At 45.5% G+C, this 15119-nt stretch overlaps 1 protein-coding gene across 5 annotated transcripts in view; it reads left to right on the top strand.

The window, feature by feature from the left end:
• LOC132208531 (uncharacterized) overlaps nt 1–14713 on the top strand; it is a 29323-nt gene extending 14610 nt beyond the window's left edge. For 2 of the 5 annotated variants that reach the window (XR_009444641.1, XM_059644037.1), the window contains exons 3-4: nt 7097–7365; nt 11473–14713. Coding sequence is in view for 2 of the 5 variants with exons in the window: in XM_059644037.1 (XP_059500020.1) it covers nt 7097–7365; nt 11473–11634 (431 nt within the window). In the remaining 3 variants the exon portion in view is untranslated. Of the gene's footprint in view, nt 1–533; nt 693–7096; nt 7366–7603; nt 7891–11472 lie in introns of those variants that run through there. The other 3 variants (XR_009444639.1, XR_009444640.1, XM_059644038.1) reach the window with 3 other exon arrangements.
• Nucleotides 14714–15119: the final 406 nt, after the last annotated feature.

Raw genomic sequence — 15119 nt, 5'->3', positions numbered from 1 at the left:
TGGGTGGAGAATCACGCCTCTCAGAGGACACTGCGACAAGGTAACCGTAGTAGCCCAAGCCAAGCATAGACACGCACAGGAATTCCGAGAGGCATGGTTCTGCACCCGTTCTCCAGCCTCACATTCTTGGTCTCTTCAGTCTGAATATGATCACTCAACCATATCCTTGATGACAAACAATAGAGTCTTACTTCCCAAAATCTACAAACAGGACTGTCCAGACAGATCCATTTGTTCTAATGATATCATCTTCCACTGGAGGGATTCCGAAATGTCTGCATTCTTCCTCAACTGAGCATTCCTTGCATTCGTGGTTGACAGAGCTGTCAGCCATGTCCATTGTGCTGCAGGGTTCCCAAGCGGAATATGAGTTGCTGTTCCTGCAACTTTGGGGTGGCATCATTTGTGGCACTGCAGGAGGCCCATGTTCAGTTTGGTTATGACTTTTGAGGAACGGAAGGTCCCTTTGAGATTGAAATTGGAGAAAGATTTCACGATTTTTTCATGTTCTTGTCCTTCTGTTATGCCCCTAGGAAAAAAGCAATGAAAGTGCCGTTAATGTTTTGCACGGCGAGCTGCTGCAAACTAACCGGTCTCACACCATTACCATCACCTTGCCCTTGTGAAGGCAGATATGGATAAGGTTCTCAATGCTGATAGAAGATTGAAACCACTCTAATCCTGTGACGATGGTAAGTTTCCCTTCTTTAAAAAAAAATGCTTGCAGCTGAATTCGCATAATATAGAGCACAGTGGCTCTGGTTAACACCACTGTCTCAATTCCACCCTTTGGTGACTTTCTGTGTGGAGTTTGCACATTCTCCATGTGCCTGCATGGGTTTTCTCCGGGTGCTCGAGTTTGCTCCCACAGTCAAAAGATGTGCAAGGTCGGTGGATTGGCCATGCTAAATTTCCCAAGGTGTTCAGTGATGTGTGGGTTCGGTGAGTTATAGGTGGATGGGTCTGGGTGGGATGCTGTGAGGGGCACTGTGGACAGGTTGGGCTGACCGACCTGTTTCCACACAGTATGGATTCTCTGATTCATGATTCCATGACTTTACTGAGTGCAAAGGTCCAATATTGACTCGTCATATTTGTCTCACCTCTTTACACATTGACAAGAAAGCTTTAATGTCAGTTTCTATGCATTTGCAACTTGCCTGCTGTCTCTGACAAGGCTGACGATATCTCCTTCTCTAATGCACATCTCCTGTCCCCTCACACTGAGAGGTGCCACTTGCTTTTCATTTAGTACAATCAAAAAAACAATAGCCTCCATATCACTTCCAGCGGCTTCTCTTAACACTCACACACTGTTCTTTTTTTCCTCCAGGTATTGACCACCTATTATTTCTAATTCCTCATCTCATCTCTCTCTCATGCGCTCTCTCTCTCTCTCTCTCTCTGTCTGTCTCTCTCTCTCTCTCTCTCTCTCTCTCTCTCTCTCTGTCTCTCTCTCTCTCAGTCTTTATCTCTCCTCTCCCTGTTCTCCCCCATCACTTCACTCACAGGCACCAACAGAGGTTCACAGTCACACTATGTTACACATGCATATTCTGTCCCTCATGCACAAACACACTACACACACACAAAAAAAAAGTCAGGAACACAGTCTCTCACGAACACACTCTGTCACATTCTCACTCGTTCATACTCCATACCGTCACACAGTCGTACACGGTCTTGCACACATTCTGTGGCACACTTGCATGCACTGTCGCAGGATCTTTTGCCAATGCTCTTACTCTCAAGTACACACACACTACCACAAATCTCTCCCTCACACACTTAGGTTTGCACATTCACTTGCTGTCAAGCTCACTCACACTTAGAGACACACTCACTCCCTCATGCATGCTGTAACACTCCCTTCTTGTGCTAACTCCCTTTCACACACTCTCAAGCACAGTCACTGGCACACACATTCTGTCGTGCGCACACACACACTTTCATGCACTGTCTTTGCACTCTTGAGCACAATCATATGCTCACCTCTCTCTTGCACACAGTCAATTTGATTTGAGTCAGAGATAATGGGAGCTGCAGATGCTGGAGAATCCAAGATAATAAAATGTGAGGCTGGATGAACACAGCAGGCCAAGCAGCATCTCTGATGAAGGGTCTTGGCCCGAAACGTCAGCTTTTGTGCTCCTGAGATGCTGCTTGGCCTGCTGTGTTCATCCAGCCTCACATTTTATTATCTTGATTTGAGTCATAATTGTCACATGTGCCCAGGTACAGTGAAAAGTTTTCTTCTGCATGCAGTATAGACAGGTATATCAAACAAGGCGCATGAGTGAAACGGAACATAGTGACAGCTACAGAGAAGATGCACAGAGAGCAAGATCAAAATTAGATTTAAGCTTTTCAGTGTCCTATTCAGATGTCCAATAACAGCGGTGAAGAAGCTGTTCTTGAATCTTTTCACGCATGTAGACAAACTTTTTTTACATCTTCCCTTCAGAAAAAGGGAGAAGAGAGTGTAATTGTGGGGTGAGAAGGGCCTTTGATTATGTCAGTTTCTTTCCCAAGGCAGCGGGAAGTAGAGGTGGAATCAACGAATGGAAGGCTGGTTTGCATGATGGACTATGCTGTGTTCATGACTCTGCAGTTTCTTGTGGTCTTCGGAAGAGCTGTTGCCAAACCATGCTGTGACATGCATCCAGATAGGATGCTTTCTCTGGTACATGAATGAAAGTTGACCTTGTGGACACTCCAAATTACCTTAGCCTGCTGGGGAAATAGAGACATTTGGTGTGCTTTTTTGCCCATTGCGACGATCTGGGTGGACCAGGAGAGATTGTTGGTGATCGACACTCTCAACTATCTCCACCTCAGCAACATCTCTCTGTGTCTGATGCAGGCGCTCACACACTCACATTCTGTCACCTATTCTGTCTGTCTGTCTCTCCCTCTCTCCCTCATCGCCCATCTCTCTGTCTCGCGCTCTCTCGCTCTCTCTCGCGCTCTCTCTCTCTCGCGCTCTCTCTCTCTCGCGCTCTCTCTCTCGCGCGCTCTCTCTCTCGCGCGCTCTCTCTCTCGTGCGCTCTCTCTCCCTCCCCCACTCCCCCAACCTCTCTGGCTTTCTCTCTCTCTCTCTCTCTCTCCCTCTCTCTCTCTCTCTCTTTTTCTCACACACCAACTCATTGCTCAGTATTCCATGGTATCTGAATTGTTGGAAGAATTAACTTAGACTGAGCGTGGATTTTCTCCCAAATTAGTTATGACAAAGCAGAACCAATTCTGCCTGGAAGAAGAAAGGCAGGAGCCATAATAATTAGGGATTGTTTTGCTCGAGGAACCGTGCTGTGATATGCATCCAGATAGGATGCTTTCTGTGGTACATCAATGAAAGTTGCCCTTGTGGGCACACACAATTGCCTTAGCCTCCTAGGAAGTAGAGACAACGGTGTGCTTTTTGGCTCATTGCGATGATGTGGATGGACCAGTGAACTAATCTCAGCCCATCCCCCTACACGATCCCATTATCATCCATATGCTTCTCCAAGGACTGTTGAAATGCCCCTAATGTGGCTGAGCTAACTGCATTGGCAGGCAGGGGGTTCCACATCCTTACCACTCTCTGAGTAAAGAACCTGCCTCTGATATCTATCTCAAATCTATTATCCCTCACTGTTTAGCTGTGCCCCCTCATACAAGCTGACGTCATCATCCTCGGAAAAAGACCCACACTGTCCACCCTGTCTCATCCACTGATCATCTTGTATGTCTCTATTAAATCCCCTCTGAACCACCTTCTCTCCAATGAGTACAGACCCAAGTCCCTCAGCCTTTCTTCAGAAGACCTTCGCTCCGGACCAGGCAACATCTCCTCTGCACCTTTTCCAATGCTTCCACATCCTTCCTGTAATGGGGCGACCAGAACTGTACGCAATATTCCAAATGAGACCGCACCAGTTTTTTGGACAGTTGCTCTGCATCTCAATCCCACTGCCAATAAAACCTAAAACACCGTAAGCCGCCTTCACAGCACGATCAACCTGGATGGCAATTTTCAGGGATCGACACAGATGGACACCCTCTGCACAGCAACACTACCAAGAATCTTTCCATTGACCCAATATTCTGCCTTCCTATTATTCATCCCAAAGTGAATCACCTCACATTTATCCGCATTGAACTCCATCTGCCACCTTTCCGCCCAATTCTGCAGTTCATCCAAGTCTACCTGTCACGTGCAACATTCTTCCACATTGTCCACCACTCCACCGACCTGAGTGTCATCTGCAAACTTACTAACCGATCTACCAATGCCTCCGTCCAAGTCATTTATAAAAATGACAAACAGCAGTGGTCCCAAAACAGATCCTTGAGACAAACCAGTAGTAACCAGACTCCAGGCTGAATATTTTCTATCAACCACCACTGGTTGCCTCCTTCGCCAAAGCCAGTTTCTAATCCAACCTGCTAAATCTCCCCCAATCCCATGTCTCCATGTTTTCTCCAATAGCCTACCATGTGGAACCTTATCGAAGGCTTTACTGAAGTCCATGTCCACCACGTCAACTGCCCGACCCTCATCCACGTGCTTGGCCACCTTCCAAAATTACTCAATGAGGCTTGTGAGACACGACCTGCCCTTGACAAATCCGTGTTGACTATCTCCCATCAAATTGGTGCTTGCTCGATGATTATAAATCCGATCTCTTACAATCCTTTCCAAAACTTTTCCTGCAACAGACGGAAGGCTCACTGGGTTTATAATTACCTGGGTCATCTCTACTGCCCTCTTTGAACAAGGGCACAACATTTGCAACCCTCCAGCCTTCTGGTACTAAACCTGTAGACAATGAGGATTCAAAGATCAAGGCCAAAGGCTCCGCCGCCTGTTCCGTAGCCTCCCAGAGAATCTGCAAGTTTCGAAGGATGATGCGTTGTATCCGGAGGTTGGTGGGGTGGTACGTTAGGACGAGGGAGACTTTGTTTTGGTTGTTGTCGCGGGGTGGGGTGAGAGGGATTTGTTGCAGGAAATGCTGGAGACACGGTCGAGGGCGTTATCAACCACAGAGCGGGGCAAGTTGTGGTCCTTGAAAAATGAGGACATCTGAGATATACGGGAATAGAATACCTCATCCTGGGAGTGCAGATGCAGAGGCAAAGGAATGGGGAATAGGAGATGAATTGTTGCAGGAATATGGTGGGAGGAGGTGTAATCTTGGTAGCTGTGGGAATTGGTGGAGTTGAAATGGATATTTGTTTCTCAGTGGTTGGACATAGAGTGGTCCAGGTAGGAGAGAGAGGTATCAGAGATTGTCCAGGTTAACTTCAAGTTCGGGAGGAAGGTGTTGGTGAAGTGGATGAACTGTTCGAGCCCCTTGTGGGAACACGAGGCGGTGCCGATACAGTCATCAATGTAACGGAGGAAGAGGTGGGGTTGAGGGCCAGTGTGGGTACGGAAGAGGGAGCGTTCCATGTAACCTACAAAGAGGCAGGCATAGCTTGGGCCCATTTGGCTACCCTGGCCACCCTCTTTGTCTGTAGGAAGTGGGAGGAATTGAAAGAGAAACTGTTGAGGGTTGTTCAAGGACCGGAACTTGCCCCTCCTCAGTGGTCAAAAACACCCTCGACCGTGTCACCCGCGTTTCCCACAACTCATCCCTCACACCCGCACCCCATAATAACTACCAAAACAGTGTCCTCGTCGCCCTCACGTACCACCCCACCAACATCCGGATTCAATGCGTCGTCCTCCGACCCTTCTGCCATCCGCAATCCGACCCCACCACCAAAGACATTTTTCCCACCACCCTTAGGTGACCCCCTTATCCGCTCCACACTCCCCTCTAGCACTCCCGACACCCAGCACTTTTCCCTGCATATCCATAAATGTTGTCATCACAACGTTGAAAATTCACTGGTCCCGATACCTCCCCCCCATCCCAGGCCCCAGGAAGAATTTCCTCATCAAACAGATGTTTACCTGCACATCTGCTAATGTGGTAGACTGTATCCACTGTTGCCATTGTGGCCCCCTCTACATCGGGGAAACCAAACAGAGGTTTGGGGACCGCTTCACCTGTGCTCAGTTTGCACTAAAGAACTGCACCTCCCAGTCGTGAACTGTTTCGACTCTCCCGACCAATCCTCAGGTAACATGTCCATCCTGGGCCTCCTGCAGTGCCACAACGATGCCACCTGAAGGTTGCAGGAGCAGCACCTCATATTGCGCTTGGGAACCCTGCACTCCATGGTATCAATGTGGACTTGACAAGCTTCAAAATCACCCCTCCCCCTCCCGCATCCCAAAACCAGCCCACCTATCCCATCCTGCCACCTCAAACCCCACCCCCATTTCCTGCCTCCTAACCTCTTCCCGCCCCGGAGACCTGTTCGTCCTCCCCGGACTGACCTCTCCCCTCCCTACCTCCCCACCTACACTCACCTCTGCTGGCTCCATCCCCACCTCTTGAACTTGTCTGTCTCCTCTCCACCTATCTTCTCCTCTATCCATCTTTGATCCGCCTCCCCCTCTCTCACTATTTATTTCAGAACTCTCTCCCCCTCCCCCTTTTCTGATGAAAGGTCTCGGCCCAACATGTCAGCTTTTGTGCTCCTCAGATGCTGCTTGGCCTGCTGTGTTCATCCAGCTGCACACTTTGTTATCTCTACATCTCTTAACAACCTCATTAAGTGAGTTCGAGAGAGAACTATGCAGGGTAGACTTTGGGTTTATCATTCTAACTTGCCAGTCCTGAAAGATGAAAGTTGGTTTCTGTTGGATGTTTGTCTCATAGCTATGAAAGATATCCTGAAAGGATTTTTCAAATCTTTTGTTGAGAATTGTACCCATTTAGTCCGTAATCCTTTTCCTTTTTTAAAGCTTCCTTGGTAGTGACAAATTTCAAATATCTGCGGAATTTTATTTGGCTTTGTATTGGTTCTCTGTGATTCTCTGTTCATGGCTCCACGACCTCCTGGCTAATTACAGAATTTATCATTGATGTGCTTCAGTCTTATATATCCCAATTTCAGGAGAAAGTCCAGAGAGACCTTTTAAAGGAAAGGGGTTTAGAAAGAAAATCTATCGATCAAAATCATGAACAGTTGATAAATTATTTGCACTTCATATTTCCAGAACCTACCCCGGAAGAGAGAGCCCAGAGAATTGCCAAAGCTGTCCGCAAACAGTCAACAGAAGTGAAGGAAAATTGGGAGCAATTGAAAACCCGTGCGAGCAACTGGCAGAAACAGGTGGAAAAGGCGTTGGAGAAACTTCAAGAACTGCAGAAAGCGCTGGATGATCTTGAGGCTCATGTGATAACAGCTGAGGGGGTCCACACTGATTGGCAACCTGTGGGTGACCTGCTTATTGACTCATTGCAGGATCACATTGATAAAACCACAGTAAGTGCAATTACATTACACTTCACTTATGAACAGATGTAACCAGAATGTTGTATCGAGACGATCAGTAATATGAGTACTTCAGTAATATTGATTGAATGGTTGTTAACTTAATTTGCAAATTAAAACTTAGTTGAGCATGCCTTCTGATGATATCACAACATGAATATCAGTATAATTGAGGATTCTATTAGTCAGTGACATCAGCTAAATTATCTGCTTGTTGCCATGTTATCAGGGTTAAAGGTAAAGTCTGAGCACGCCATTTGGCGACTCCTTAGAGAGAGACAACTGGTTATGATTTAACCTGAAGATCACCATGCCTCAGTCAAGTAGAGCGGTTGAGGCGAAGACCCTTTGTGGTAAGCTCACTGGTATGGCAATTGAGCCCTCTCTGCAGGGCATCACTCTGCATCACAAACCAACTGAATTTGAATAGAGTTTAGGATTGGAGAGCAATCCATGCAATTATTTTTTTTAATGAATGTTTCTCACTGGGACTCTCTCACTGGCAAACATTTTAAAAGCCAGCTCAGCCATACAGGCGAGATCAGTTCCTGATCTCAGCTGAATTTTTTCACCTGGGGTGGGTCAGCGTTAGGAGTTCAGTGATTGGAATGAATTCTCATTGTTAGCGAGAGGGATACTACACGTGAATAGATCGATGTTTTGAGAAGAGGATGAGATATGAGCCAAAGTTTAATTGATGTGGAAGACCAGCCACAATCATCATCGACGGTGGAGCAGGCTTGAGCGGCCATGCAACATTGTGCTGCCGCTATTTGACTTGTTCTGTGGAAAGGAAGGAAAATGGTCCAAGTGTCAATAATGATGAAGACCATATCATTCTACAACCTCAAAATTTGATTGTGTTCAGCATATTATCACTCCTGGTACCCCTAAATCCTGGTCTATCATCTCAGCAGCTCGACTCTGCCCATAAGCTGGTTACTTGTGACATTTTTGAGGGATCTTCCCAAGTCTGAAAATCATTTTTGTTTTTGTAGAATCAGAGTTGGCCAGTGTGGAAGGAGGTCGTTTGGCATATCATAGCTCTTTGAAGTAACTCCCCAGTTCGTCCCCCTCTGCTTGGCAATGACTTGAACCACTTATAAAATCTCTTTAATGGAGGGAAACTTTGAAGGCGTCTGAAAGGAGTATTCACGATCCCAGAATACAACTGAGCCTTATTAAGTTGTTAGTTCTGACGATCAAGAGCTTGATGAAAGAGGATTGTTTTAAAAAGTGCCTTAGAAGAGGAAACGTCCAGAGGCTAAGAGGTGTAGGAAGTTAGCGAGTTTTGAGAAGATTTGTTGCTCGGGTTGAGGGTCGGGATGTGAGTTTGCTCGCTGAAGGTGTAGGAAGTCTCTTCTTGGGTTTGAAGCCGACACAATTAAATGTTTGGCAACTAGTAGTGGGCCCTTTAAAATCAAGAGTGGGCAAGAGGACATAATTAGACGAGTGCAGATATCCTGAAGTATAGTTGGACTGGTGGAGATTACGAAAATAGCGATAGGCGTAGCCAAGGAACGATTTGTAAACAAAAATGAGAATTTAATAAAATTACTGTTAATAGTATCAGTCAGGTAGAAAGTACAGAGAAGAGGATTTGGTTCAAGGTGAGACTCGGGCAGTGGAGTTTTAGACGACGTCAAGTTTTCAATGGGCAAATGTGGGACTCCAACAGGGAATGCATTGGAATTGTCAGGTCCAGAAGTGAAGTAGTTCCAGATGAAGGTTTCACTGCTAATGAGCCAAGACAAGAGACAGGTAGGCAGGATTGAAAAGATGTAAAGAGACAGCTTCAGGGATTGCATGAATGTGTGGTCGGACGTTCATCATGGGATAAACAAGATGCCAAGGTTGTGCTGAGACAAGCGTAATATTACATTGTTGCCAAGGCGGAGTAATGCAATCAGTAGGTAGTGAATAGAGATTGGTGTGGGGACCACAAAGTGGTCTTCCCAGTTTGAAATTGTTATCTCTACATAGTTGCGCAACTTAATGTTCTGTTCAAAAGGCATTACTGACAAGGAAACAGAAGTTAGCCATTTGTTTACTTGTCAATATATCTTGATTTTTCCACCATGTTCTCCAATTATTAACACAACATGTGCACTGTACGAACTGAACTGTTCAAACCTTAAAAGGAAATGTTAAAATTGTGGAATATAAAGTTAAATTTATTTCATTGAAAATTTGAATAAATTACATCAAGGTTTGACCAAGACTGCAAGGAATTAGATGGAGGACCAGATGAATAAAACAAGCAGTGTTAAGGTGGTATTAGCTGGATGTTCCTGAAGAAAGAGAACGCAGCCAACCTTTCTTCCATAAGGGGGATTAATTGTGTGGTGTCAGACACAGTCGATTCAATCATTCCTTCTGTCTTTACTGTCTGACTGGACTGTGGTTGTAATATTTCCTTTTTTAAACGCTCAAGGTTCGACATACTTCACTTGACATTCTCATTTTATAAATTTTAAGAAGTTGACTTATTGTCAAGTCACGGTAGGATTGAAAACACATTGTACAAGTGTTTGAAGTCAGAAGTCACATGACACCAGCTTATAGTCCAACAGGTTCATTTGAAATCTCAAAGACTTTTGGAGTGCAGCCCCTTCATCAGGTGCAGTTCGTGAGGTGACCACAGAGAGACACAGCTTATCAGCAGAGAGATCAAAAGATCATAGAATTAGCGTGAGTGGAGTGTCAGATAATAACTCTGTACAGGTGACCAAGAGTGTTAGAGGCAAGTAAAGCGTTTATAAAGCCAATGTCAGTGCTGTGTTGTCATGATAATCAGGCAGCGCAACAGGAATGTACAAAAGGTGGCATCTCAGGTCAGACTCTGACTTGTAGCTTAGAGGCTTGTGTTCAGAATCTGTCTGAGAGTTTTAACCTTTATTTCAAAAGCAAGAATTTATAAGATACCACACTGACTGTAACTACAAGTTGTGTGTTTCTTCAACAAAATATCTGCAAACAAACAAACATCCTGGATGAAGACTTATTATCTGACACTCCACTCACACCAGTTGTATGATGTTTTGATCTGTCTGCTTATCAATTGTGTGTCTGTGTGTTTACCTCCCTGACCGCACCTGATGAAGGGACTGCACTCCCAAAGCTTGTGTGATTTCAAATAAACCTGTCAGATTACAACCTGATGTCATGTGAGCTCTGACTTTGTCTATCCTAGTCCAACACCAGCACCTCCACATTATAACTGTTTGGAACCAAGTCAGTGCAACAGGTACATATCGAACATTTGACTTCGGAAGAATGCCTAGTACTGAAAAATTCATTAATAACAAAGGATTTCTTCATTGTGCCATCTATCGTAACATGCTGCGTCTCACAGTCATAATGAAAGGATGGCCACTTCAATTTAGCAGGGCCAAGAACAGTTATGGACATTTTTAGCATGGGAGGAGGCCATTCAACCTATTTTATCTGTCCCAGCTCTCTCCCAGCACAAGAAAATTAATCCTTCTCTCGAACTCATTCCACATATTTCACAGAATTGAAATATATAGGTACATACTTAGGAGTTTTTAACATCAAGTGAGCAGTTCTCGCACTTCACCTTGTCACTAAAAATGGAAAACTTGACTTACAAAGAGTGGGTCTTTATTTTGTTCTGTTTGGATGATGAAGCAGATGCAAGTCAAAGTGCTGGAACTGGCCTCTTGAACTTACCAACTGTTCAACGTGTATAAAATGAATTCTGTGCGCATCTACTAAAAGCAGTTTTATGGAAGGAAAAGGTACCAAAGAAGATTTGGTGTATTGTGCTTGATGCTATTATACGCCAACCTGTGAAAACAGAACTCTACGACTGTGAGTGTTGAGTTCTGAGAGGGGGCTATCTTGTTTGAATTTACATTGCTAAGCCTAGGTCTATTTTCCCAACAGCAAAATTGGTAATCCAGCAAGAAATGGATATTTCTCACATTTGTTGGCTGTTAAGTGTCTGTTTAAAGTTTCCTTATATACAGGTGCTTAACCTGCTTTTCCAGTTGGAACATTTGTTGTGCCAATGAAAATTTTTTGAATGGTTTCACCTCCAGTTTTCCTGTTTATACATATTTGGTATTTTTTCAGGGTAAGGACTATCTGCAAAATCTGAGATTGGGTTTTGAAAGACAGCAGCCTTTGTTTTGGAGAGATAATGGGAACTGCAGATGCTGGAGAATGCGAGATAACACCGTGTGGAACTGGATGAAGACAGCAGGCCAAGCAGCATCTGAGGAGCACAAAAGCTGACGTTTCGGGCCGAGAACCTTCTTCAGAAAATGGGGAGGGGGTGCGGGTTCTGGAATAAGTAGGGAGAGAGGGGGAGGCGGATGGAAGATGGATGGAGGAGAAGATAGGTGGAGAGGAGAGTATGGGTAGGGAGGCAGGGAGGGGATAGGTCAGTCTGGGGAGGCCGGACAGGTCAAGGGAGCGGGATGAGGGGAAATAGGGGTGCGGCATGAGGTGGGAGGGGGGATGGGTGAGAGGAAGAACAGGTTAGGGAGGCAGGGACGAGCTGGGCTGGTTTTGGGATGCAGTGGGAGGACAGGAGATTTGGAAGCTTGTGAAATCCACACTGATACCATTGGGCTGCAGGGTTCCCAAGCAGAATATGAGTTGCTGTTCCTGCAACCTTGGGGTGGCGTCATTATGGCACTGCAGGAGGCCCAGGTTGGACGTGTCCTCTCAGGAATGGGAGGGGGAGTTGAAATGGTTCGTGACTGGGAGGTGCAGTTGTTTATTGCAAACTGAGTGTCGGTGTTCTGAAAAGCGGTCCCCAAGCCTCTGCATCGTTTCCCCAATGTAGAGAAAGCCACAACGGGGACAGCGGATGTTTTGGATATTTCTTAAGCATTGCTTTTCATTCAGAGTTGGTTCGATTTTGCTGAAGCAATAGACATAACTCACTATGACGTAGACAATGTCAGAGTTCATGTTTCGCGTCCTGTGACCCTTACTCAGATCTCACTCTTCACTGATGCTGCCAGACCTGCTGAGCTTTTCGAGCAACTTCTGCTTTTGTTGCTGATTTACAGTGCCCACAGTTCTTTTGTTTTTTACGACACAGACAAAACTCTATCTCTGCAGGTAGCATGATGCTGTATTCTTCAACTTCCCTGCCTTTTTGTAATAGAATATTGTCTGTTTAGGACAGAAGTGGCTTTTTTTGTTTGTTTTAACTTCTGCACATGCTTTCTCTGCAGGCTAAAAGTCTACACCTTTTCAGTTCACTGCAGTGCTGCATAATGAAGACTTGGAACATATTTTTTATAAAGTAGAAAATCAGTGTGGTTTGTTTTCCAAAATGTGATGTGTAAGTGCAACACTTAACAGTGTGTTCATCAAACTATTGTTTCCTTTGATCTTTGTGTTGCAGAAATTTCTAGAATCATTTCAAATATATTTTTCTTGATATATTTTAGCAGCTTTCCCGGAGCAAGTCTGTTTTCCTTCGGATGAGACGACTTTCAGACATACTCCCTTTATTATGAGATTTAATTGGGGTAAAATGAGGAGGATTTTTATTCACTGAGACACACATGACTTTCTGTTTAAAGCATTGGAAAAAGCATTCTGTTAGGACTGTCATGCTATCTGGTGTTTGTACCAGGCTTCCCAATTAACTGCAAGTGATTAAGGATGCTCATGGATGCCACATGTTATTACAAGAGGAAATGAACATCCAAGTAAGGATTTTATACCACATTTATACATAGCATGGACTATGCAGCATGGATGCAGTGACTGAGTGAAATGGGAAGCAGTGACTGAGTGAAATGGGAAGCAGTGACTGAGTGAAATGGGAAGCAGTGACGGAGGGAAATGGGATGCAGTGACGGAGGGAAATGGGGATGCAGTGACTGAGACAAATGGGATGCACTGACAGAGGGAAATGAGATACAGTGCCTCAGTGAAATGCTCACAGCGAATTCCCCCTCCAGTTCTGACCTCGTCACAGTGACTTGCCCCCTCCGTCCTGACCCGCTCACAGCGAATTCCCCCCTCCATCCTCACCCGCTCACAGTGACTAGCCCCTGCAGTCCTGACTTGCTCACAGCGACTTCTCTCTGCAGTCCTGACCCGCTCATTGCGACTTGCCCCTCCGTGCTGACCCGCTCACAGTGGCTTGCCCCCTCACTCCTGACCCGCTCACAGCGACTTGCCCCCTCACTCCTGACCTGCTGTCCATTGAGGAAACGAAGCAGAGGCTTGGGGACCGCTTTGCAGAACACCTCCGCTCGGTTCGCAACAAACACCTACAGCCTCACAGCACTGGGGGCACAGGTTCAATTCCAGCCTCAGGCAACTGTCTGTGTGGAATTTGCACCTTGTCCCTGTGTCTGTGTGGGTTTCCTCCAGGTGCTCCGGTCTCCTCCCACCGTCCAAAGATGTGCACTGTAGGTGGATTGGCCATGCTAAATTGCCCATAGTGTTCAGGGGCGTGGGTCTGAGTGGGATGCTCCAAGGTTTGGTGTGCACTTGTTGGGCCAAAGGGCCTGTTTCCACACTGTAGGGAATCTAAACAATCCTGTTCCCACATCTCCATGTTATAACCCTGCTGATCACTGCACACAGAGATGTTTGGTAACAAAAGGATAACAAGACTATTCAAACCCAGTGCTGGAGATGTATTTTAAATGAGTATTTTAAATACACTGAGGCCAGTGTCGATCTCCAATTCAACTTTTATTTACAAATGAACTGTCTTCAACTTTAGCACTGTCTCATGCAGAGATAGTTACCAGGGTGTCAGCATCTCTGACCCTCACACTTCTTATCTGTCAGCCAGGGCTCCCTGATTTGGGCTGTTAATATGGACCAATCAGGCAACTCATATTCTTTGAGGTCAAACTGGCCGACCTGGTCACAAACCAGCGCAGTGTGTTCATCGAAAATCAAACATGTACGAGAAGGGTAACATTACATCCCCCTGTAAAGGAAGGCATGAGGCCAAACTGGGGAGGGAAAGGGAACTGCTGATTGGGGGTGGCCCAGAGAGTGGAAGAAAATCGAATGGGAAGAAGACCGTTTGAGACTGAGGGAGAGAGATGTAATTGCCTGAATCAGGAATTCCATTTGCGAAATGGATTTTTGTGTATACACCATGTTCAGTTTCCCCGATCTTCATCTGTACTCCTCTAAATCATTCGTATCTGAAATTTCTGTATCATTTCCAAAGGTTCTGTCTCTAATGTTATGCTGTTGGAATTGGTTGAACTGCAGAGATATCATTTATTTGCACAAATGCGTTCAGTGAAATGAGCTGCATGCTGTATATGTATTATTCTTCCTGATTCTATTATACGCATACAAATTCAAGTTAGTTCCACTTTTGAACAACAAACTGCTTTTAGATGTACGATGTATCTCATTTGCCTGCCACTTATTCTTGTTGATGAGTTGTGTTTCGGTTTTGTGAAGAAATATGAATGAGCTGGAGCACTCATGGCAATGCCCAATGTGGTGATCTTCCAACATTGCAGCTGGAAGGTGGGGCGGGGAGGGGGATGGGTTTCACAAGAACTATTGCAGAGGGAAATGGAGAGACAGGTGATGTCTGTGGCAGCACCGACACAGTGAGGAGAATGAAATGCAGCGGGAAGGGGAATCTGGCTGTATTCTCAAAGGCTGAATGGAAGAGGACAGAAAGGATTCACTCAGAGGAAGAGAAGATCAGACTGGACTGATTGTGAAACAGGTAATAATCATTGGCAAGTTACTGATAGGAGGGTGAA

This window comes from Stegostoma tigrinum, unplaced genomic scaffold (assembly GCF_030684315.1).
Source record: "Stegostoma tigrinum isolate sSteTig4 unplaced genomic scaffold, sSteTig4.hap1 scaffold_450, whole genome shotgun sequence".
Taxonomy (NCBI): domain Eukaryota; kingdom Metazoa; phylum Chordata; class Chondrichthyes; order Orectolobiformes; family Stegostomatidae; genus Stegostoma; species Stegostoma tigrinum.
This window is presented reverse-complemented; position numbering and strand designations above follow the sequence as displayed.